We start from the raw sequence: 25,685 nt of genomic DNA on the forward strand, positions 1-25,685 counted from the left end.
ATGGCTAGAATCTAAGATTCACGGTCTAAACTAATTGAAACTCACTGCATGGCTAGAATATAAGATTTAAGGTCTAAACTAATTGAAACTCACTGCATGGCTAGAATCTCAGATTTAAGGTCTAAACTAATTGAAACTCATTGCATGGCTAGAATCTAAGATTCACGGTCTAAACTAATTGAAACTCATTGCATGGCTAGAATCTAAGATTCACGGTCTAAACTAATTGAAACTCACTGCATGGCTAGAATCTCAGATTCACGGTCTAAACTAATCGAAACTCATTGCATGGCTAGAATATAAGATTTAAGGTCTAAACTAATTGAAACTCATTGCATGGCTAGAATCTAAGATTTAAGGTCTAAACTAATTGAAACTCATTGCATGGCTAAAATCTAAGATTCACGGTCTAAACTAATCGAAACTCACTGCATGGCTAGAATACAAGATTTACGGTCTAAACTAATTGAAACTCATTGCATGGCTAGAATATAAGATTCACGTTCTAAACTAATTGAAACTCACTGCATGGCTAGAATCTCAGATTTAAGGTCTAAACTAATTGAAACACATTGCATGGCTAGAATCTAAGATTCACGGTCTAAACTAATTGAAACTCATTGCATGGCTAGAATCCAAGATTCACGTTCTAAACTAATCGAAACTCACTGTACCCCAGACCATTCGTCCCGGTGTTATCGCTATCGCCACACGAGACTCCAGCTTGTCTCCTATACAATTTTCCTTCCGCCCACTTAATTTTAATATTCATATGACCTTTGCACTGACATCGATAGCCAATCGCATTCGACCGCGGACGTCACTCTAAATAAACAACTGAATAAATTAATATACCATATTTGGAAGATAGCGGGTAAATTCAACGTTGTTGGTGTGTTAATGGAACTATAAACCCCATGGAACTTCGGGTTCCGAAGTCGCACGAAACGCAAGTAAAACAGGTTGATATGTATTAAACATGGCATTTGTTTTCTTGTTTTAACCCCCTTATTACGCAAGCTTCCGTCGAAGTGGTGTTTTTTTTGACGATTTGTGGCATGTTGCAAAACGAACGAAACATTGCGGCATTCTTAGCGGTGGATAAGGGATCGACTATGTTGTCACATTTATGTCTCGTTTGAAAGAGAATCAACAACCGCTCAGAAAAATCATATGTTGCTAATATTTAAGTGCGGTGCCTTGAAATCGCCTGCCCGACGTCCAAATTTCAAAAGGATGTTCGATTTGCAATGACGACCGTTCATTCTTAGTACATCCATGATATGTACTAGGCGACGTTACTAATTACTACTAGGGTCGGTGTTTGCATTAAGAATTATAGAACAAAAGATCAGCAAAGCGGTGCTTTTGTCGGCGATTTTGTCAAAGGGAATATTGATAAAATGTTGCAAAACAGAATCGCGAGTTGGGTGAAAAATTGCGCCGGCGGCATTCTCAGCGATGGCGACACCCGAGAAACACCGTGTCACGGTGCATTCGTGCATCAGTACACCGAAGAAATACATACATATTGTTGCGGACGACTATTGTAGACTGTGTTCGTGTAGTCTTCGAGTTTGTGGACAGTTAAAGTCGTGTGTGAATTTATTCAAGCCAGGAAAAGCAGGAGGGATAACTTATGAAAATCGTCTTTCCAATTTGATCCAGTGCGACGTTGTGAAAGGAGCGACTCTGTCGTCTCATCTATGTCTAGTTTGTAAGAGAAAGATTGATAGCGCAGAAAAATCCGCCAATAATGTAAAACAGTGGCGTGAAATTGTCAGTCATTCTAATATCTCCCAACCTGTGAATGAAAGGGTTAAGCCTGCTGCCTTGAAATCGCCTGCCCGACCACGATGAACTAATCAAAACTAAAATGGCGCGTGTCACGTGACTTTGTTTACTAAAGATAGCGTGGGCGTTTGATTGACACTCAACTCATTAGTATTCCACCAATCACAGCTACATCTACTTTCTGGATGTGCGCAGTCAAATTGTATAGGAGACAAGCTGGAGTCTCGTGTGGCGATAGCGATAACACCGGGACGAATGGTCTGGGGTAAACTCACTGCATGGCGAGAATCTAAGATTTAAGGTCTAAACTAATCGAAACTCACTGCATGGCTAGAATCTAAGATTCACGGTCTAAACTAATTGAAACTAAGCAATGTTCAATATTCCTAAAATATTAATTAATATCATTGGTAAGTGAATCTGCTATGCCCAGAACTGCTACACAATATTCGGATTATAGAATTATTCCAACGTATATGAATAATGATTTTTTATTTTTAGAGGGAAACTAGGACTGTATAGCGAAAAGAATAAGTTAGTTGTATACAGTTAATTTGATATGCATACACAATAAAAATTAACTAGATGTTATAATACTATGCATTCAGCCTCACATGAATATCACCCTCTAGTGGTTGGTTATACATAAACTTTATTTTTGACTTTATAAAACTATAGAGGGAGGTGTTCGCAAAACTGTTAAATGTTGATTGGATACCGCTGTAAAACACATTACGCATATTGACTTGTTCTCTTGTGATACATCAAACCAGATTATGCCAGTTAGGTTATCCGGCTAGCTATCTTGTAGCATCCTTGATTGAAAACGCATACTAACGGTTATCCCACCATAATATCCTGGCAAATTGATCGACAATATTAAGATGGTTGGCAAGGGGAATTTTATAATCAATTGTTTTTATTTTCGTAATAATGTAATTTAAATAAATAAAACACATAAATTCGTAGACATGAATGAATGAATTTTTTTGAATGAATGAAATTTATTTCACCAAAAAAACAAAAACAACTGTAAAGGTAGAAGTTGCACAGGTAGTAAATACATATAAATAAATAATTAAATAAATAAACAAATAAATAAAGAATTCTACTTAAATAACTTTTTTGGTGGGGATTTCAGATATAGTTCATCAGAACTAGTCGAGTCCATAACCCCTGTATATATAATTTCATAGTTTAATCACACAAATCTCCAAATAAAGAAAGAAAGAGAAAAAATATTACAAATCAAATTTTTAAGAGATAGTTTTTTTAATTTTGCTTTAAATATATGTCCCTTAGTGATGGTTTTAAATGCATCAGGCAAAGAGTTCCAATGTTTTGTTGCAGAGTATTTAAGACTGTGTTGGTTGAGTGTAAGATTCAGCTTTGGAGTATAGTAGTTCAAGCTACATGCTAAACGGGTTTGATAATTATGGGACAAATGATCCAAATAGTTGTAAATATCATGTACAAAATATTTATTGCTGAGATCAAAGACAAATAAACAGGTTTGTAACTTGCAGAGTGAAAAAATGTCTAGTATTCTTAGTTTTTTGAAAAGAGGAGCAGCATGGGAATACGAATCAGAGAAAGTGATGAGGCGTACTATTTTTTTCTGTAAGAGATATATTGGTTGCAGTAGAGTAGCATATGTATTTCCCCAGATTTCCAGGCAATATGTAATGTGTGGTAGAATTAATAAATTGTACAAGAGAATTAGGATATTCCTAGGTACAAAATGACGTAGTTGTGAAATTAATCCAATTTTTGGTGCAATAACTTTGCAAATTTTATCAATGTGGGTTTTCTATGACATATTCTGGTCAATGGAGACGCCAAGGTAATTGACAACATATACGCCCTCTATCGGTGACCTGTTAATTTCCAGGCTGCCCTCAGTAGTGACCGATTGTTGTGGTGTTTTAATTATCATGTAAATTGTTTATTTCAGAATTAATAGTAAGTTTGTTGGCATTGCACCATTCACGAACCCTTTGAAAATCATTATCAATTTCTGAGAGATTGATTTTATTGTTTTGAATAAATTTAAATAGGTTAGTATCATCTGCAAAGAGTCGAAAATGAAAGGAATTGGTAGAGTTGGCTATATCATTAATATATATTAAAAATAAGATTGGGCTTAGAATCGACCCTTGCGGAACCCCGCAGGTAATAGGTCGTGGCAAAGATGAAGTGTTTTCAATACATACAAATTGTTGGCGATTACAAAAGTAGTTTTTAAACCATAATAGAGGAAGACCTCTAATACCATAGTGTTCTAGTTTGCAGCACAGTATTTCATGATTAATGGTGTCAAAGGCTTTTTTGAGATCGATAAAAATACCAAAGGTGATATGGCCGAGATCCAGTTTGTCAGCTATGTCGGACACCAAGTCAGCCAAAGCAAGTTTTGTACTGTGTTTTTTACAGAAGCCAAATTGAGTATCAATGAGTATGGATTTTTTCTCAAGATATGTAATTAAATGTTTATTAACGATTGATTTGCATACTTTGCTCAAAATAGGTAGAATGGATATTGGGCGGTAGTTGTTGACATCATTTTGCGGAACCTTTTTTATAAATGGGAATGACCTTCGCTATTTTAAGAGCATTAGGAAATATACCTTGGCGAATTGAACAATTGATAATGTGGGCAAGGGGGTGAGAAATTATATGGCTAGCATGCTTGACAATTTTAGGAGGGACACCATCATGTCCTACTGATTTTCCAGGATCTAGGGCAGTGATTTCATTGAATATATTGCTCTCATTCACAGGACGAAAATAAAAAGAGTCACGATAATTGCCAGTTAAATATTCAGTAAAGTCGCCCGGGGCAGTAATGTTATCCGCGAGTTTTGATCCGATATTGGTGAAAAAATGGTTAAATTCTTCAACATGACAAGTTGTAAAATGTAATCAGCTATTTTATTCTTAATTTGTACAAAGATCTTATTTTTAGTAAGCGTATACAGCATTTTCTACATTGAATGTCCTAATTCGTACACAATTTCCAATTTTAATTCTTAAACATAAATTATCAAATATTTATGAAATGTAAAATGTAATTAGGAATTTGCTTTATCTGTAAAAACTTATTTTTTTACTGTAAATGAAACTTTCCATTTTATTTCCTGTAAGACATAAAATGCAATTCCTAACCTGTACCAGCGCCCCCCCCCCCATTAACAAAATGTCTGATATACCATGTACATTCTATGAATAATGAATACTATACATCCAGCATAATGTCCAAAGTACCCTCTTATTGGTTGATAATAAAAGAGTTATTAAATGACGTGGTCGTCGTGCAGCGTGTGTTAGAATTTCATGTAAACAAACATCCTATTTTACACACATTGTATACGTTGCTATGAATCCCACATCGAACATGACGTGGAACGACGAAAACTTCCCTTTCAGCTCTAAATCATTGTATGCAAAAGTCAACTTTTCTAACAAAGAAACCTGCCTAACTTTATTTTTCAAGTAAAAATGATCTGTATTTAATTCAATCTAATGTTTATCTGGACCAATATATAATTAGAGTGTTTCAAAATTATAGGGTTGCATCAGCTTGGGTGCTTGATATCCTTATATTCCACATTTATTAATATTGCACTCTATTTAGTTAAATAAAAATAAAAAAGGTTAAAGTTTCAAGGTGAAGGTTAAATAAAAATAAAAAAAGGTTAAAGTTTCAAGGTGAAGGTTAAATAAAAGTTTAATACTATGGATTAAATTATTGGTTTCAATATATTGCAGAAATTAGCAGTTTATACATGTAGCTTGTATATATTTACCAGAATTCAAACTACCGGTTTTCTTATTATGTGAACTTTTTACGTCACAACTTAGAATTGAATTCATTTTTAAATCTGACTCTAAATCTATCTGCGGGCAGGTCGTGGTCCCATTTCCCAGCAATAACCATTCTGGCCGCCATCTTGCCGATCTCATCGGACGCTTTAGCTCCATGTCCACAACCTCCAACTGCTAATCCTAGAGTTGGTGTTACCATGTCACAGTATATGTTCAATGTTGGAGTGAGGGTTGTAACACATGTATTACTGTGTGTAGAGACTGGCTGAACACCTGTAATTGTGATCATATTGGTGGAATGACATTTGGATTTACCATATTCATCTCATCTAATCTCTGAAAATATGAACATATACTACATACGTCAGAGAATTCAGGTTATATATACATTTGTATAACATAAATACAGTGCGTCGTATTACCCATACAGGATCTAATTCATAATCAAGTTTAAATGTTATATGTGCAAACAAAACAAGACACATGTTTGAATAGTAGTAATTTACAACTGAAATTGGCACCAGTCATCCATTTTATATTCAACAACAAAATTGCATTTTCACACAAAATTGATTTAAGGTAGCGGGACTATTATTTGCATACTTGTTTTCATCTTCTTATTGTGACTGAATGACTACAAATAGACCCAGAAAAGTATCTATTTTTAGAATCGCCAGACTTCAAGCTTTTCAAAGATGTGTTTGTCATGCTTGTATCTGCATTCTATGACGCGTTACTCAATCAAAGGTGAAAAATTACTTTTTCTGTAAAAAAAATAATTACGCATTTATGCTGGTGATAAGAAGTATTTTTTTCTCACTTTTCCTAGTTGTTCAATAGTCTGGTAAATTGAATGTGTCTGGTCAGTTTTATGCAAGCAATGCGTTTTAAAAAATAGTGTTGAATTTCAATTACTGTTTTAGTCGCATTGCCCCCTACTCAAACCACAACTCGTTGGTAAATAATCGATGAAATAGTTTGTCTGGACACATTCAAGTTCCTCTCACTGTCACCTTAAAGCTGTGAAAATTTGGTGTTAATCCGACGACAATAAGTATACGTTATTTTTTGTTAAAGACCTTGTATTTTGAAAAACATAAACTCCTAGAAAACGTCCATGAAGTAACAGCAAAGATTTTCAAGCTTGTTTATCGGCACAATCAATTTGTTTTCCCATTAAGGTCTGTTTTAACATGTGTAGGGGCATCCAAATGTGTAAGGCTATTGGAAACCAAAAAATAAAGGAATGGGATAGCTATAATTCGATAAAATCGGCAGATGAAAACACCAAAATCAATGATTTTTTTCAGTGGCTGTGTGATCTTGTGTCTGACACATTCATATGCAAATGACTAATCTGTGAAACAAACAGAGGCGGAGACAAACCACTCAAATGTTTGGAAACACTCATTGTGTGTCAGATAGCTACTGATAACACATCCTAACATTGCTTTGTCTTGAGTTAATCTTGAAACTCATAGGCACACAGATTAAACCTGTGTTGTTGATTTTGGAAAACACTACTGTTGCTGCCTTGCTCCTCTTCAGAAAATCTACATTTTAACCAACTTACATGACATTCTATGTTATGTTGACTTTATCACATGAAAGTTTATAGTGCATTTCATCAATTAATAAATAAATGTGGAAATCGTAATTTTCAACACAAATAATAGTCTCGCTACCTTAATTCTACTTTTATGTCACTGTTTATGTCAAATAAACCATTTGATAAAGTTAGTATATAAACAGAATACAAAGAATGTGACTAACCTTTGACAATATCAAACATTGCTTTCATGAGTTGTTGAAACATCGATTTACAACCTTCCGTTTTCTTAAACCAATCTTTTACATCATTTTCTGTGTGCAAGTCATTTCCTTTCTGGCTACTATGCCCAATTTTGAGATAAAATTTACCTTTAAAATACAAAGCCAACATCATATTCAATCATAACATTTCCTATTGATTGATAATATTTATGATATATGTAGTCTGTGTGCATTCACGCATGTGTGTAAATGGTTGGAGCTGTATGGCGCACTCACTGTTCACTGTGTATATTACCATTGTTGGCTGTATGCCAACCTCTTTCGCGGGAACCTTTGTTATGAGTGTGATGTAGTGTGACTGTTGTCGCACCTATGATACTGTGTGCTATACTCTTTTAGATATGTAATCATTTAGAGGTTGATTTAGAAAGTAGTTCTTATGACATTTTTATGAGCATTTCCTGTGTTGTAGTTTACTGTAAATTACGGGACAAGGTAGTCGTTTTTTGGGCTGTACAGGACTGAGAGCGAAAGGGCGCTCTCCCTTTCCCGGCGCCAAGCAGTTAACAGCACTGAGCACGTTGGTAGCAAGCTACAATTCTTTAAAGAAAAGAAGAAGAACCGGACATGAACCACTGTTGTTGCGGTTCTACAGAGGACAGCTAGATTAACCCGTGGCCGAACCTTGATCGTGACTGGTAGGTGAACTATCACTATTCGGAAAGGGGCCCGAAGCATCTTTTGATTGCAATTGAATGTTGAACAATTATCACGTGAACTTTTACTGCGTCAAAATTTTGTAGCTTTTTGTGGGTGTGGGAGCACTTTTTCCCGTCCTGAGTAGTTTTTTGTGTGTGGCCGCCGAGATTGCGTCATTCCCCCGTTGCACGCCTCGTGAATTTTCCTAATTTTTCCAGTGCGTTGCCTGGGCCGTTTTGACCGCCGCTTGTGGTTATTATCTTAGGGAATTTTTCACTGCATGCACATTTTGTGCCAGGTCTTTGCACTGTGTTGTTTCGGCTGTTTTTTTGGCGAGATTCGTTTTGGTCGCTCTTTTGAGAAACCACTGCGAGTCTTCTTTTTTGGCGGCGTATTTGGGGCAGCGGCGCACTCTCTTGGTAGATTGTATAAACTGCTTAGTTAGTCGCATTTTGTGATTAGCACGGTGAGGCGCTTTTACCAATTTTATTGTAACACATCCATTTTGGTCGCTGTGTTTGCCTCGCCTTTTCCGTGTGCGTGTTCGGGTGCATGTGCATTTGTGCCGAGTTGGCAAGTTAGTGTTTACTGTGTGGACATTGTTAACTTTTTTATCCACACGCCCTGCTTCTTGTATAGCATGGGGCTGGTGTAGGCGGCATTTACTGCTTTGTTCAGGCATTATATTTGTACAGCATTTAGGTATTTCATTGTATTCAGCATTAGTGTTAGGCACTGCCGGGTTAATTTAGTTGATTTATAGGCAAGTTCCTGGCGGGTTAATTTTATGTAATTTTATTTTTCCAGTGACAAGGCGCCACTGGGTTAATTAATATTGTGTACCATTTTATAGTAGGTTTTACTTTATTCTGTTATGTGGTGAGGTTAATATTGAAGTTATAGTATTAAATTGACAGTATACCTGTCTCGTTATAACTGAAATATATGTGTTGGCTGTTTTTTTTGGGTTGACTGATTCATTCCCTGACTGTATCTGCATACCAACTCCTCTACCCCGGACCATCAAGTCTGTCTTTGGTACGTGAGACAGCCCCTGTGATCGTGAGGACGAAGACGACTATTGGTATCCTGCGAAGTTTATTTAGATTGGGGAACGGAAGTTTTATCATCTGCCTTGCCCCATCGGAGTCCCATGAACGCCAGAAAGCGGGGGTGGCAGATTGGAGCAAGAGTAGAGCAGAAACCATCCAGTGTTGGTTTACAGTCAAGGGTGATCAGTCATTATTCGGTTGTGACATTGGGTTTACTTTGTGCTTGTGGTGGAGTAGTTCATTAATTTTTGATAACTCCTGTGGTGGCTTTTATCCTTTTTTGGTTATTGGTATACACTGGTTAATATGGCAGAAGGCGGTTCTTTTTTGGATACACCTGCGCGGGGTGGAAAAGTACCATCACCTGCGTCTGGTAGTGCAGAACGTACTGAGATGTACAGGCAATTGCTTGATGAGAGCGAGGCCGCTGAGCTGCGTGAGAGAGCCCGCAGATTGGTGGACGAGGAGACTAACTGATGAGTTTCTGGAGGAGGAAAGGTGCAAAGAACGTGAACGTCGTTTTCGCGAGATGGGTAGTCCGCGGGACACCCTAAGGGAAAGCATCATTGACCGCCCTGTCACGGAAACGTCGAAGAGTGCAACGCCACCTTCGAATGGCATTGAAGGGGGAGATTGCATTCGATATGTCATTGGCCCTAGCGCATACGCAAGACCTCATGTGCCTACATTCTCCGGCAGCAAGCAACAGAAGGGGGATGTAGCCTTTAGACAATGGATGTATGCTATTGGTTGCCTGAGGAAAGACGAGTCTTTGTCACTAAGCACGCTGAATATGTCACTAAGCACGCTGAATACCCCATAAAGGCGTCGTTGAAAGGTTACGCAGCAGAGCTGGTCATGAACATGGGAGAGGATGCGCACATTGATGACATCATTATGACATTGGAAATCCCATATGGCGAGGTGGAGAGTGGTTCGATGCTACTAGAAAGGATTTACAAGGACAGTTGGCAGAGGGAAGGTGAAGGTATTAAGGACTATGGCATGCGCTTGCAACTTGCGCTCAATACAGTCAAAGAGCGGGGAGGCATTGCAGCCACCGAGGTAGACCAGATGTTGAGAACTGTTTTTTGGCGTAATCTGAGCAACAGAGATGTAACGAACGCAATGCAGCACAAATTTGAAAAACATTGCAACTTTTCAACAACTATGGTGCACGACTCGTAGAGCTGAGCAGGACGAGCAGGAATGGTCTGACAGGACAAAGAGTAACGAGACTGCCGCTGTCAAGGGTCATGTATCACTGGCTGGAGATGATAATGATAGGCAACGTAATGATGCAGAGAGAAAGGCTATAATGGCGCTGTTGAAGCAGCAGGCCGACGTCATAGAATTGATGAAAGAGAGATTAATAGTTAAAGATGCGACAGCGCCGGTATCTGGTGAGGGTGCCCAAATGTTTGAACCTACACCCCGTGACAAGACCATGGGACGGCCCCCGGGTCGGTGTTATGTTTGCGGTGAGTTGGGTCACTTGGCCAAGAAGTGCCCAACCAGATTCAAGGAGGTCACCTGCTATGATGGTTCGTCAAGGTTCGGTAATCTGTGTCACATAGTTAAATGTCGCTGGCGAAGGCGCGAGCGAAAAAAACCACCAGTTCCGAAACACACCAATAAGGGCAATGATCAACCTCGCACTGATGAAGACCCCCCTCGCTGAAGGTGATGACAGACAGTGTGACGTACTTGCGTCGAAACAGGGCCGGAAACCACTCTTGATGGCAAACAGCGTATGGGATCGGTTGGTTGGATCAAACCGAGAGGTTTCCGTTTTTATCAGAGGAATCAAATGTGCTTGTTTACTGGACACAGATCACGTCTGTAGGCAATGAGTTCTACTGTAAACACCTTGCTGACAATTAAAGTTACGCCCCTTGATGATTCCTTTGTCGTCACAGAAGCTAGCGGTGATAGATTGCCTTATGTAGGGTATATTGAGGTCCCCCTGTCTTTTCCTTGTAATCGATGTTTGATGACGAGCGGGAATATCATACATTGGTGTTTGTGGCGGCCGATAATGAGTACAACCGTGGAGTGCCAGTCACCGCTGGTACTAACCTGCTTGATTTGTACGTGGAAAGCGATGGATTATCTGGTCAGTACAATAGGATAATGTCCATGCGGGTGTCACAGTTGGGAAGAGAAACCTGTCGCGCTCTCAGAGGCAGAGACAAGTTTGTTGGTCCTCCTGGTCATATTGGTGAGGTTAAGGCTATGTGCAAGACGCCGCTTACGGTGCGACCTGACACTGACCGCATTGTTTGGGGCAAGGTACATGGTGGGACTCAGCGTGACAAGTACGTGGTCATGGTGGAGCCCAGCAACAAGACGACATGTGATATAGTGATGAGTCCAACGGTGCACATGTTGAGTTGCGACAAGAGGAATTCGCATGTGCCAGTGAGGATCAGTAACACAACTGACAGACCTGTGGTAGTTAAACCTGGCGCGATCATAGCCGAGACGAACGCTGTGGTGCAGATAGAGCATCATGGACGCGTCCTCCCAGAACACTGGCATGGGAGAAGTTGATGATATGAGTAGGCACTTTTGATGTAGACGGAGTGAACTTTGACAAGCCCAAGCCCAGCTCCATCAACGTCAGTTGGCTGAGAGAAGCTGGAGAAGCATAGGATAAGGCTGATGAGTGATGAGCCGAAAAGAGAACGGCATAGGCGTGTACCACCTTCCCGTTATGAAGAACTACAACAACACCTGAAGACAGGTGTTGCAGGGAATGATTGACAGTGGTGTTATATGCAAGTCGCACAGTCCCTGGGCAGCTTCGATTGTGATGGTGACTAAGAAAGATGGGAGTACGCGGCTGTGCACAGACTATCGGAAGTTGAATCCACGCACTATCAGAGATGCGTATGCTCTACCACGCATTGAAGAGTGTTTTGATGCTTTGAAGGGGGCAACATTGTTCAGTACATTAGACTTGAAGTCTGGGTACTGGCAGGTGGTCAAGGACGACAGAGATGTGGAGAAGACAGCATTCAGCACACCAGTTGGTCACTTTGAGTGTCTCAGGCTCCCCATGGGACTGGAAACCAGCGCCAGTGAGTTTCAGCGGATCATGGAGAAGTGTTTGGAAGGACTAAACTACAAGACCTGTTTAGCCTACCAAGATTACATTGTGGTGTACTCGGATACCTTCGAGGAACACTTGCACAGACTTCAACAGGTGTTCCAGCGGCTGGTAAAGGCAGGCTTAAAGCTTAAGGCTAAGAAATGCAAATGCTCACGCCTAGTACATATATGTCCCACAAAGTGAGCTTTCGCCCATTATCGGTTGGCAGGTCGTTCATTATTGTTTAATTATTATACATCTGTCCCCGAAACGCTATAAGTTACAGCATGCTGTAATTTTGCGCTATTTTAGGGGGTACTTTCATCCTACTATATTAGGAAATGTGAATTACAAATATGGAATGATTAAATGAGTAAGCGTTTTTTAGTAATACAAACAAACATGGCTGCCACCAGAGTTTGACCGGATTTCACACAATGAAGTTTGCTGATTCTGTTCTAAACATTTTGGATTTCGGCATTCCCAATGGTGTATCCTTGGAGGGAAAAGATGTACAATAATAAGGTTATTACGAGAATACCTCAAAGTATGCTCTCAGACAGTACAGGCGTACAAGTGGTTTTGATTTTCGTCAAACGAATACTGTCATGTGCAAAGAAACATTTTTAGTTTATGATGAATCATAATATGATTGGGTCTACAGTATGGAGTATTGAACAACAACTATGAACTCTTACCATCAGGATATTTAATCGGAGGCAACATGCAAAAGTCGTATTTTCCAATTGTTGTCAGCCTTCGTACCACAGCAGGCATGTTCTCCATTCGTTTAGCATCCTCTGGCGTTATCTGAGCAAAACCAAGTGTATGGGCCTTGAGCTGAACGTCTAATTCTTTGCCAGGTGGTAAGAGTCGTCTGAATGTGGTGAAGGCACCAGTAGTTAATAGCACTTTCCTAGCATGTAGAATGCGTCTTTTTTCTGTAGTTAACGCAATTACTTGACCGGATCCAGTAGACTGAATAGATTCAGACACATGTACGATGACATCATCAATGATGTCACATCCTTGTAGATGTGCAACTGTCTGCTGTGCCAATAACAGCGCCCTTGGACTAAGATGACCAGAATTCCTCTCTTCATGTACTGCTACATCTTGTGGTCGAATTGACAAATAATCAAACCTTTGAGCAAGTTCTTGGTGACCCAATAAATTGGCCTTTACTTGATATTTTGCAGCACATGTCCTTAGCTTTTGTAGGTATTCTTCATCTTCCTGTGGAAACACTACCAAATGCCCAACTTCAGAAAAGAATTGTATACCTGTGTACGAAAAAGAGAATTATATTTTGACTATAAGAACTTTTGTCACTTTTCACCCAAAAAAATCTACCGGTACTCTAATTATTTTTTTTCCAAAATTTTTATCAGAATCTTGAACCAATAGGAATGTTTAACCAATTAGTCCAAAATAATTAGAAAGATTCTAGAAAACATATAAAATTAGACAAATTTTTGTGACGTAACGAAAGTTCATTCACTTCAAAAAGTAAAGCAATTTATTGGATTAGTTAATAAAAATAATTTTATCAATTAATTCATCTTATTCATTTTCACTTTATATAGGATTTAGATCACACATTAAGAAAGGTATACAATAACAGTTAACATATATTATCAATCTGTCTTATTTGTATGCTATATAACATTCATGTATGTAGGTTTTTTCTTCAAAAATAAATAAATTTCAAGTCTTTGCAAGATAATATCCAATGATAAGCAAACCCTTGAATGAACTCTATATGAATTACTACATCGTCTTTTATACATTGTAAAGACAAAGTCCAAACAGATATGATCATTTATCTTAAAAAGTCTGTATGGTTCACTGTGAAAATACCGGTACACTCACTCATGTTCCTATATGCAATAATAATCACTTGTATGCTATTTGAGTGTAACATTCTTGATTAATCAAGTTGGTATTTCGGCAAGTCTGTAAATTTTCAATAACCGCAATACACTCAAAGAAATCAAGATCAGAATCATCTCTGTTCACTCTAAGAATGTCTTGTATTTGTTGTTTAGTGAATAACAGATTGTTCTTGTCAAGTAGACACTCCCGCTCATCTGCATCTATAGGGCCACTGTTATCAGTATCAACCACTTTATTTGTCTTGCATCTCCCACAAAGAGTATAAAGATTGATAAACAAGTAATAATAATAATAATTAAAATAATAATGTTGAAATTGCGGTACCGGTAATACACAACAATTATTACAATCTGATTGAACAATTGCAAAAAACGAAAATGTCAGTGCCTGTACTGTTACTCTAGAAAATTATTCTATTTCTTGAAAAAAATTCTTGTGTGCACTTTTTGGTTGAAAGTAGTAATTTTTTATTGTATCTCACCTCTGATATAGCTGTGTTAAAGTTTGGCATATCTTTCTTAAGCTTGCTGTTGTAAATGCACAAGTATAATGTTGTTGCATAGAATGGACAAGTTTTTATCTCCCAAGATAATTTGTTTGCTTGTTAATTTATTTTGAATTCATAAGGCCTTACCCCAAATATTGTACTGGTACATAGATCTCCATAAAACCTGGACTGCTTCACACTCAACAAATAGATGAATTAATGTTTTTGGATTTTTATGACAAAGTGAATACATCCGAACTTACTAAAGCTGAATTCATATGCAATAACATTTCATTTGTATAAAGAATATTGTGGCTTACCGGTAATTTCCATTTAGATTTGTTGCAGATTGTTATTTTAAAGGACAGAGAAAAAATAATAATGTCCAGTCAAGATAAGCTTCAATAAACAGGTCTGACTTTTGGGAGTGAACACTTTTTGTGTACACTTTTCTAAAACTAATCACTTCCCCTGACAGAAAATGGTCAAAGTATTTGTTGGTATTATATGTATAGTGGCTGCTCTTTCTCCATTCAGCAGGAATTGCTGAGATAAGAAACTGTGATTTATTTATCCCCAATATCTGCAGATCTCCGCAAGTCTTAATTTCCCTGCATTACTGAAAATATCTGAAATATGGACAAAGCCCAGGGCGTAAAAGCAAAGGTAAAAAATACTTTTGCCATTAATAAGAACATGCCTGTTATTCCATATGATTGCATTTGAAGGGGTAAATATAGTCACTTTGATTTTAACCACTCCATACACAAATCGGCATAAAATCCACAGAAAAATTTTATTTGAAGAAATCGTGTTCACTACTGTTTTTAAATAATGGTCAAAGACAACTTATCCAACTTACTCAATCCCTGTTGGCCTTTGTAACCTATCATAGTGTTTTGTGCTAATTTGCCAAGCCCCTTCTGAATAAAGGAGTGTATATTAGAATTCGAATAGTTTTGTTATGAACATTGACCAAGTTTAAAATATATAAAATCTTTGGAATTACTAGAGTTTTAATAATCTGGATTTTGCCAATAATGGGAAGATTGTGACTTGTCCAGCAACGCAGCACACATGCAAGTCCTTTGAGTGGTGCAGTCAGGTTTTTCCATAAGCTGCATTTGCATCATACGAGAAAAATACAACAAAAATCTTGATAGGGGACCATAGGTCACTTCACAGTGTAACCATGTGTAATTTCTATGCTAGCGAAACATAGTGGATAAGTTGTTTTATGAATGATCAGTCTAATAGAGTTATTATGGTACATACATGTACAAGTTGTTGCGTTATGAAATAGTTCTACACTTAGCAATCAAGGAGCGCATGTGATGCGGCTTAGAAAATAGTTCTGATTGTATTGTGCCATGCCCAGTGTTTATTTGTAATTATCACGTGATTCATTCACGTTATTAGTCAATTTGAGATAACGGGTCGCGCGCTCGCGGATTGACAGAGGAGGTAAAAAAGGAAAACCATGGAGGACAGGAGGATTCACTGACGAGGGGACACGGGAGGTGAAACTGAAAGTCGCTGACTGAAAAGAGCACTTTCATCACTGGAAAGTTGCTGAATTGAAGTTGTGGGTACTTGAACTGTGAGACGGCATCACTCCGAATTGGATCGAACGATTTTCCGTGAGACTACTTGTCTGCGAACCCGGAAGTGGCAGTTTTGCTGGACTGGCATTGTTTACATGTGAAGTTCGCATTCGCCCAGAAATCATCTATGAATGACATTGCCCCGAGTACCTCTTAATCACGAAGATTATCAATGAGTAACATTACCGTGAATACCTCTTAGTTTTAGTGCGACTATCGTCAACGAGCGACGCTACCGTGAATGCCTCGTGCCGTGTACGTAGTCAACAAGTGACAGTACCGTGTATTCTTCATATATATACTAGTATATTGTGTATATCGTCAATGAGTGACATTACTGTGTGAACCTCTTATCGTAAAGAAAGTGAATGAACAATCTACGCTCCGTTAATCTACTTATGAAGATTTCAACGAACGCATGGTCGAGACTTTATTTAAGTTAATATACCCTTCATCAACATTGCTCTACAATACGCGAGTAAATACAACTAGTCCATATTCGTCAACCCGTGTGTGTATTATTCGCCGAAGTCGATCTAGAGGCCGGTGGCTATGCCTGAATTTGTTATGAGTGCGTGACCGTTATGTGTGTGACCGCGCATGAACGTCAACATTGCTGAACAACGCGTTGTGACATTATTACCTTAGCAACCGTGACGCTGAAGCACCGCCCGGTTGTTATCGTGGACATTGTAGTGAACTCTTGTTGTCAATAATTGGTATATTCTGATACAAATGTACTTAGTGAACTCTTGTTTACTGTTGACTGCTGTTAATTATTATTGTGCATTATTGCAAACTAAAGTGTATGTTGAAGTTGCCCCATAGTATCACCCTGTACAGGAATCCATTTTCCCTATTTGCATGCAAGGTTGAATAAATGCTAGTGACCTTTGACATATATCATATTAGTCTTGTTCTTGATCAATCATTGTGGTGTGTGACGCTTCATTGCATTAGTTTAGTTATCCAAATATCACATCGGTCGCCCTGTGCTACGTTTCTAAATTAATTTGGGGACTAGTGTCTTTTGTCAACTTTCTGACCAGAGAACCTACCTTACAACCTCAAACATCCTTTCATGACAGAATCTACATTTTTCCAACCAGATTGCTTCTGTTTTATCATTATTCGAAAATCAATTGCCATTAAAATACCAGTTTGATTCATATCATTTGTGTATTTCATAACCCCTTCAATAAGATGCACACACTGACTAATCGTTCTATTTTTAATAAAGGCTGTTTGACTTTTCTCAATAACTATGTCCAATACCCTCTCAAATCTTTTAGCAATATATCTTGCTGCAATTTTATAATCTGTATTGAGCAAATTTATTGAACGCCAGTTTGAAATATATCTTGTATCTTCATTTGAGTGAATGAGTGAGTGAGTGAGAGTTTCCATGTGTACAGCTAACACAAACCTAATTTGCAAATTTCCATACTAGTATGTGAACATACTTAATTGATATCAGAGGCTTGTATAAATAAAATGAACTGCGACTGGACACTACTATCTATCTAAACAACGATATAGTGTCAACTTGACTATTTTTATCAATGGAGGGTAGATGCAAAATTAATACACATTTCTTAGCTTACCAGTTTTCTGTTCTATATCACGATATCTAGATACTGATCGTCTACTAAGAACACTCCATGTTGGGTCTGTATCTAGTATCCTAGTTATACGTCCTTCATCATAATGTGATGCAAAGATTGAACGTTCCTCTTGCTCAACAGCATTCTGGCATGTATCCAGAAAACAAAACATTAGAAGAATCATTTCCTCAAATTTGTTCAAAATCAAAGTATAGTTAAATTTACATAATTTTACATGTGGGAAAGGTTGAAAAATGACATGAAGCAAACATGCAATATCAAAAATATGAATATTGCTCCTTGTGTTACAACATTTTGCATTGCATTCTAGATACAAATAACCTCTATTCTATATGAAACCTGCACCTAATTAGTAGTTGAGCACGTTCATTCTTCTTGCATATTTGAATTGTTTAGAAGGAACCAGTATCAGAATAAAAGTGCTACCTTTGGTTCGTTGGGTCCAATTAAGCATATTTTAGCGTTTGGTGATATAATGGTTGCATGTCTAGCCGCAGCAGAACCAATAAGACCAGCTCCAACAATACACAGATCATATACAATTCCGTCCATAGTTATCTAAAATAATCATAAAACAATTTCATGTAAAAATGGGCATTTTCACCAGTGTGGAGGAGATTATTTGCCCAAATGTTTAAAGAACAAAGCTACTTCTTGTGTGAAGGCACAAACGCTAAAATTAATCAACATGATTTTGAGATGATAAACACAATTTTTTGTCTTTAATACAATCACTAACATCGGTTAACAAAACTCAGCAAAACTTGTGTGAGTCTCACATTGTTGAACAAGTGTTTCTGCACTGCAACGTGGACTGTAAAGTGATCACAGTTACTACCAACTTCACTAGACCACGAAATATCATGAAATAATAAACTAGATATATATATAAAACAAATTAAGCAGAAGGGTCGTCACCTTCGCACGCGCTGGAATTGAGTACCAAGCGACGATAACAAATGCTAAAATGCAAAGGTTCATGGGTAGACTATTGTTTGTAAACAATGACACGCTATGGCCATCTGATGCATGCGCAGGTGACGACTCCCCCCGCTTTAATAACGGCAAGTACCCCTCCCCAAATTATAAATAAACAAAAATAACAAAGTTTCGTCAAGTACATTATTAAAAGCGAATATTCGTGGTATATTTTAAGTCTAACCGAACCGGAAGTGGGAATGTGTTACTACTCTAAATATCCAACATATAAACAGAGAGTTTAAGATTTCCGTACATAGCGGAAGTGTAACGTGTTCTAATTTCGTTTGCGTAACGTTCTCGGGTATCAGCAAAAGATTAAATACAATCGCCCATTATGGGAACGTAACTGAAACACAACCATGTATTATTATAATAATAATAAAACTATCCAACACAATTTGTTATGTCATTTTACGTCCAGAATCTGAATTAGTTCCCATACGTCTGAGAGAGCTCTCGCTATTTCCATCCATTCTGCTGAGGTCCCAGGCCTATTTACCGAAACCTCTTTCAGCAGATCAATGCCATGGGTTACCATCCATCAAAATACATGTCTATTTGCGGGAGTGGCCATTCTGACATGATTAAGAACACTCTAATATAAAACGTTCTATCAATGTCAGTAAAAAACAAGTAACCTGTAGAATGCTGTGTGGGTAATATTTTTATATTGATTTTTGTTGCATATGCAGCAAATAGTTACCAAACAATGAGAAATCTATAGGATTGGATGTATCTCTCAGCTGGCTTCACATGCATAGTTCAAGCCTGCCTAACTGGTGCTTACACCAGTATGCAGTTACAACACCTAGACGGTCTGTAGTTACAGCGGTATGTTCTGAGTAATTGACATTGCAATAGAAAATAAAAAACTGGCACTCCCATGCAATTAATTGCAGGTGAAATTCCTGGGATTGAAATATAGATTTTGAAGTCACTGATGTAGGCATTGAATAACTTCAAGTTGGCATAAAGACCAGGTAGTTTATTTAATCAGTGCTGAACCAGAGGCTGAAATTATAACTAAGTTCATTTTCATATAATTTATTTCAATTTTTTCCTGAAGTCAAATAGAACACACTGATGAAAGGATGTTTTGGGGGTGTAGTTTACATTGTGTATGGAGTGGTAGGGTTGGGTGTCATATCATTTTTTCATTTTCAACTCTTATAAAGTCACAGATTTTCACTTTATTTTCGATGAAAAGTTTTCAAGCATTACGTGTGAATCCAGTTTTCACTGTGCTGTGTGTCAAGTCTCAATAGAGTATGAGGGAAATTGCATTTTCACTGGAATTTATTTTAGCGGAAAAATGTTTACAGTGAAAATTAATTATTCCACATTATTACATATCTACTGCAGTTTATTTTGATTCGTCCCGGAAATCAAAATCGGTATTTCCACACCCCATATGCAAATGAGGTCTGAGAGCAAACAAAGTAGTCTATGCAAGAGTAGCGTTTTTTGAAACATAGCAGAAATAAACAATATTTAGAAGTACGAGTAATCGTAATCGTACTTCTAGGCAGTCACTTATTTTGACTAAAACTAATTTGCATATCACCCATGCAATAGTGCTTTTGGTATTTTCACGGTCAAATGATCATGATCATGCCGGTAAGAGATCACCCGCACAAACATCGTTACACTGTATCAACATAATCTCAACACAACTGTAAATGCTGCCTTCAATCTAGAAAATACTATCGCAAAACGGTTGGAAATAATACACTTAAGGCAGAATACGTCCTAGCAATAAAATAAAGTGACTTCTAAAGACTGAATGTTTTTTTGCGAACTTCGTATACGTTGCCCGGTTTTAGTTATAAACCGATTTAAGCTTCACGTTCATGTCCTACCATGGCAACAGCCGAAAACATAATGCTTGTTTGTTCGCTTTCATTGGCGTTCAGCAACATTGTTGGCATATTATGTGTACATCATATGGAATACTACATTTGAGAGAACTTGAAAATCAGTATTTCCACACCCCATATGCAAATGCGGTCTGAGAGCAAACAAAGTAGTCCCTTTAGGAGTACCGTTTTTTGAAGCATAGCAAAAATAAACAATATTTAGAAGTACGATAATTTTCCCTTGGGGTACATGAATATACTTGCCCAGCGAAATGACATTTTAACCAATAATCAAGATTCATTCAATCCATGGCTAACAAGCAACATCACAAGCGAAGTTGTTAGGTGCAGCTCAGCGACGACCGCTGACGATGTAAGTCATCTTGCCAGTGGAGTACCACTGTAGCATGGCATGTTTGCCTTCACCATTGTATTCAAACGAATCACGTGGTGTGCCGTTCTCCTTCAAACCAGGGATTCGATCAATAGGGGAGTTTCGGTAAAAAAAAACACATCGAAAATCTTACAAATTCAACATTTTCAAACCAATATACTAAAACAGAAATACTCAGCGATGCAAAAAAAGGATAGATATTACTTTTCAGTAAACACATCTCTGTTTATACTATCCCTCATCACAGTCCCTCTATCACTGTGCCCTCATATATTCTACTCCCAATTATTCTAGCGTAAAATGGACGAACCTCTTTTCATGTTGATATTCTGTTTTTTCAGATTAGTTTATTTTTAATTTTATTTTTTTTTATTACTTATTAGTGTATTAATACTGTATACTTTTACTAATATCTGTAACCATTGCCACTCTCTTCGGGGAGTGAGTAAGTGTTAATAAATAAATAAATAAATAAATAAATAAATAAATAAATAAATAAATAAATAAATAAATAAATAAATAAATGAGCGACATTCAGAGTAAAGTCACATGACAGGCTATTAAAATTGGCTGTTGGATACTCTTTCGCCGGTCTGGAAAATGCGTTTAATTCGCTATCATTCAAGCAACAATGCAGATTTCCCAGTGGGAGTGAAGCTATTCGACTCTGCCATTAAAAAATAGGGTTGTTTTCAGCAAAAAACTAATAACCCTGGAATGCACGCAACACAGTGAATTTTGGAACAAATCGGGCATTAGTTACAGCAGCAGAATACCACAGAAATATCAGACAAAACGTGAAAACACTATATACACTATGTAATGCATTTCGGCCTGAACCCTCTATATTGCAATTTCAGGAATTAACCCCATATGTGCATCCATTTTCCACCTTGGTATCACCCACCCCTGAAAACAAACTCTTAATACCACCACGCTGAAACGTTTGGTAATAATCAAAACTTGACGGCAAGAAAAGCTCTAGGAAATCAACTACGAGTCACTCGTCCTGATCACGTTCAAAACGACTACCGTACGACATGGTTAATGGCTCTATAGGTAGTAAACATACAGTAACAATGAATACCTGATTTGTTCTGCTCACATACTAGGTACTCCCAATTCAAGTTGCATCAAAACGTCATAAACCAACACTGATCGACAGTCGCCGTCTGATTAAATCCTCCAGTCCAACACAAAATTAATGGCCGTGGGCCAAACTCAGGTATGCAGCGCCCTCTATCAGAGCTACGGCGGTCAATGCGGAGTCTTCACCACTCAATAACACGCAGCACACTACTTTGAATGGATTAATTATTCACTGTGTTTTAATTTTTGCTTATTTCGCTGACTGGAAAATGTGCTAAATTAAAACCCAGTGAATAATGAAAATTTAGCATAGAGCACATTATCTAAATGATAAAACCGTGAATAAAACCCACTGAATATGTCTGAAATGGTAAATCAGCGAAATTTAAACCCGGTGAAAATTAGTCATTTTAAAGTATACTCAATAGGCCTTTAGGACAGTCCGAGCAACCATTTATTTACTCATTTGCACAAACACTAATCCAGACGGTTGAAAAAAAGCCAAAACTAACATTACTGAAACTAACGATAAATTAACTAAAATCAAACATGAACAAATTTAACGAAACTGAAAAAAAAATGATCCTCAAAAAACAAAAACTAATATATATCCCTTTTTAGCACACAGATCGCCCATAAAGAAACAGAGATAGAACCCCCCTTTGAGGAAAATTCGTCTGGAAACCTGTAGCCGTCGTCTTCTTATGTGCGCCAGGGGATGGGTGTCGGGTTTTATCCAGGTCAACGAATACTAGTACTAGTAAATTAGATACTGAATACGTTTAAGGACAACCACAGTTGCTACAAAAATAACCGTGATACAACTGAACCGTGGCTAGTCCAGCGTAGCGTGATTGACTATTGCATTGCACGTGCGTCCCATAAAGCTTATGATTGGATCATGTTAACTTCATGTAAAGACAATAGTTTCCTGCTATACTGGCGAACCGCGGAAACTTTACGTCTTTCAGCAGACTACACACCCTCCCAAGAACACACATCACACTATACACGATAGGTATATGGCTAGGTTGCAGTATGTAGTCACATAGCACAACATAAAAACGGGGAAAATAAAATAAATGGAAATAGAAACAATACTTCTATGTTGTACCACCAATGCGGAGCAAATAATAACTGAATAGCGTTTTCCATGTGACAACAGAGAATAACCGCAACCTGTAAAATCGATCAACACCATTGTATCATGGTTTACATCAATTACTAACAGTATATATATTATATACATCAGTTACGTAATGCTACCAAAAGCAAAACATCGCGTCTCACCACTTACAGGTACCGTTATGACTATGTACCAAATTACCACGTGGAAGTATCTCACAGGCTGGCACTACAAACGCGCAAAATCACCTTTACTGGGTCAGAGATTTGTAATATGGATTAAAACTACGTTTGGCTGTTATGTTCTTAATATTGTGATTTTTGATTTACGGTTAAGTAAAACGAAATTACCTTAACGGATGTGACTGATAACTTTTACCATGAAATCCTTAGCACCCCCACAGTCAGCTGGCGCACACGTGATAATAAAATAAATACGATATTTACTATATGGGGGCCGCCATCTTGAATGACGCATAAAACTAAATAAGAGACAAGTTGTGAAACGCGTTTTTCAGATTCCTACAAATCAGGACAAAAATACCAATCTTTCACAAAAATACGGTACGTTGGGGTTATATTAAGCCAACCGATAACAAAATTCGGCCGAATTCGTCGTTTTTGTGTGGAAAAATCCCTTGCATACGAACACCTAATTACGCGAAGAACCTAGAACACTAAGCCGGGGTATTTGAAACTAAAAATTGGCATTCCAGCACAGCAGCCAATCAGCGACGGCCTAACGCTTAGATGACAATTTCTCACAGGGACTGCCTGCAGTTGATTATAGTTCCTGGGCCCCTGCGATTATATCACATATACAATGATGTATGTATCAGCGATGTATTTGTAAACTGTGAGGGCGCTTTAGAAATCAAACAAAAATGAATGTACAATATGATACAACTCACCGCAACGGGGCAAAACTCGGACCAAGATAAACGAGGCGTTTGGCCCTGTAACGAGTATTTGATATTGAATATATCAGGTGTGCATTCAATAAGTTTTAAATACACACAGTTAACACAGCAGAGACAGGACTGTTTTCGCTCCGGCTTTTAATATTACATCATCCAGTGCTCTGAAATGTGAAAGATTTCAACTGAAATATCCATGATGCTGTTTGATTTTAGACGTGTAAAATAATAAGGCAATTCTTATCGTTGCCATGGTAAAGACTATAGCTAGTTTTATAAAACATTCACGTTTGTTACCATTATACAAATATACACACAGCTATCAGTGCGTAAAATCAGCGTACATTAGGAGAAATATTCATTGTTAGCGGATTTAATGTTTCAGAGATGTTCAAATGAGGGAACAATTAATTGTATTGTTAATTTTACTTATTTACTCTGTTTTAATTTAGCTCGTTTTGCTATCAGCGAAAATTCCACGCCATGTCATGTCACGCCACGCCACATGATGGATGGTGGCTTCATTGTTCAGCACAGTTTATGCAACCCATTTTGCTGAATCCCAAACTGAAAGAACCGTAAACAAAGACAAGCCGTCTATGCTGGTCAAGTACTACATGTCTGTAGAATACAGAAGCATGGTCTTACAGCACATGCGAGAGCTGTCACAATCGAAGATGAAACAAAAACAAAACATCCTTACATGGGCAAATCTTCCGATTCCACGAAACGAACGGGATGTTCAATCTTTGGTACAAGTACAAGGCATCCCTTTCCTGGCAATGAATAAATGTGTCAACAGGTAGGACAGTTTATGATAAACTGATGAAGGATCTGCTGATAGCAAAGGTTGTGGGTGTATCTGCTGCCAAGAAGTTTACTGACGAATGACTTAGAAGTGGATCTTGCTTCTATGAAACAATCCCAAGGCAGAACTTGAAAACATTCAGCATGCTGCAAGTCAAGATGAAAACCACCAAAGGCAAGGAAGTCGTGCTCAAAGTGGACAATAAACTGCAGAATGCAGTGGCAGAATACCACTCATTTATTGCAATAGTATGCTTTGTCCCATACCTAGCTAACGTTGATGGCCAAACTCAGAAGACATCTGAAGAAGGGTGTTATACCTGCAGATAGAATGAAGTGGTATGACATTTAGGGAGATATCTGAGGAAATTCTGAAAACCGTGTCTTACATCTAGTGAGAGGATAGACGTCTTTTATGTGTACAGAGAGATAAAAGATGCAGAAAGGACAAACCAATGGTTCAACACGGGTATTTCCTTCTTAATGATTATTCCAACAGACAGTGTGAAAAACTGGGGCGAGCATCCTCCCAAGTTTCAGACAGTATTTCGCCAAAGACTGGCAACAAGGAAACTGTCAGATCAACAAGGAACTATGTGACGACTGGCTCAAAATGCATCAAGATTACTAGAGAACTAGTGACCGAAATTGCAGAGCTTTTATGCAC

At 37.9% G+C, this 25,685-nt stretch overlaps 1 protein-coding gene across 1 annotated transcript; it reads right to left on the minus strand.

Moving 5' to 3' along the window:
* Nucleotides 1–4,703: 4,703 nt before the first annotated feature.
* Nucleotides 4,704–18,401, minus strand: LOC144359609 (uncharacterized). Its single transcript, XM_085501602.1, has 7 exons — nt 18,276–18,401; nt 17,829–17,973; nt 17,288–17,543; nt 14,220–14,380; nt 12,936–13,520; nt 7,393–7,539; nt 4,704–5,892 (listed from the first exon to the last, which is right to left on the minus strand). Exons 1-7 carry the CDS (start codon nt 18,399–18,401, stop codon nt 5,645–5,647), a joined length of 1,668 nt encoding a protein of 555 aa, XP_085357728.1. The 3' UTR covers nt 4,704–5,644.
* Nucleotides 18,402–25,685: the final 7,284 nt, after the last annotated feature.

The sequence above is a fragment of the Saccoglossus kowalevskii genome, chromosome 7, assembly GCF_978046115.1.
Source record: "Saccoglossus kowalevskii chromosome 7, keSacKowa6.1, whole genome shotgun sequence".
NCBI lineage: Eukaryota > Metazoa > Hemichordata > Enteropneusta > Harrimaniidae > Saccoglossus > Saccoglossus kowalevskii.

Bases quoted from the DNA above. Each gene is read 5' to 3' on its own strand.
- LOC144359609 (XM_085501602.1), bottom strand. From the start codon at position 18,401: ATGGACGGAATTGTATATGATCTGTGTATTGTTGGAGCTGGTCTTATT. The intron at 17,544-17,828 runs GTAAGCTAAGAA...TGCTCAATACAG, and splicing joins TGATATAGAACAGAAAACTG to ATTATAAAATTGCAGCAAGA. The intron at 5,893-7,392 runs GTTAGTCACATT...TCACAATTACAG, and splicing joins AATGTTTGATATTGTCAAAG to GTGTTCAGCCAGTCTCTACA.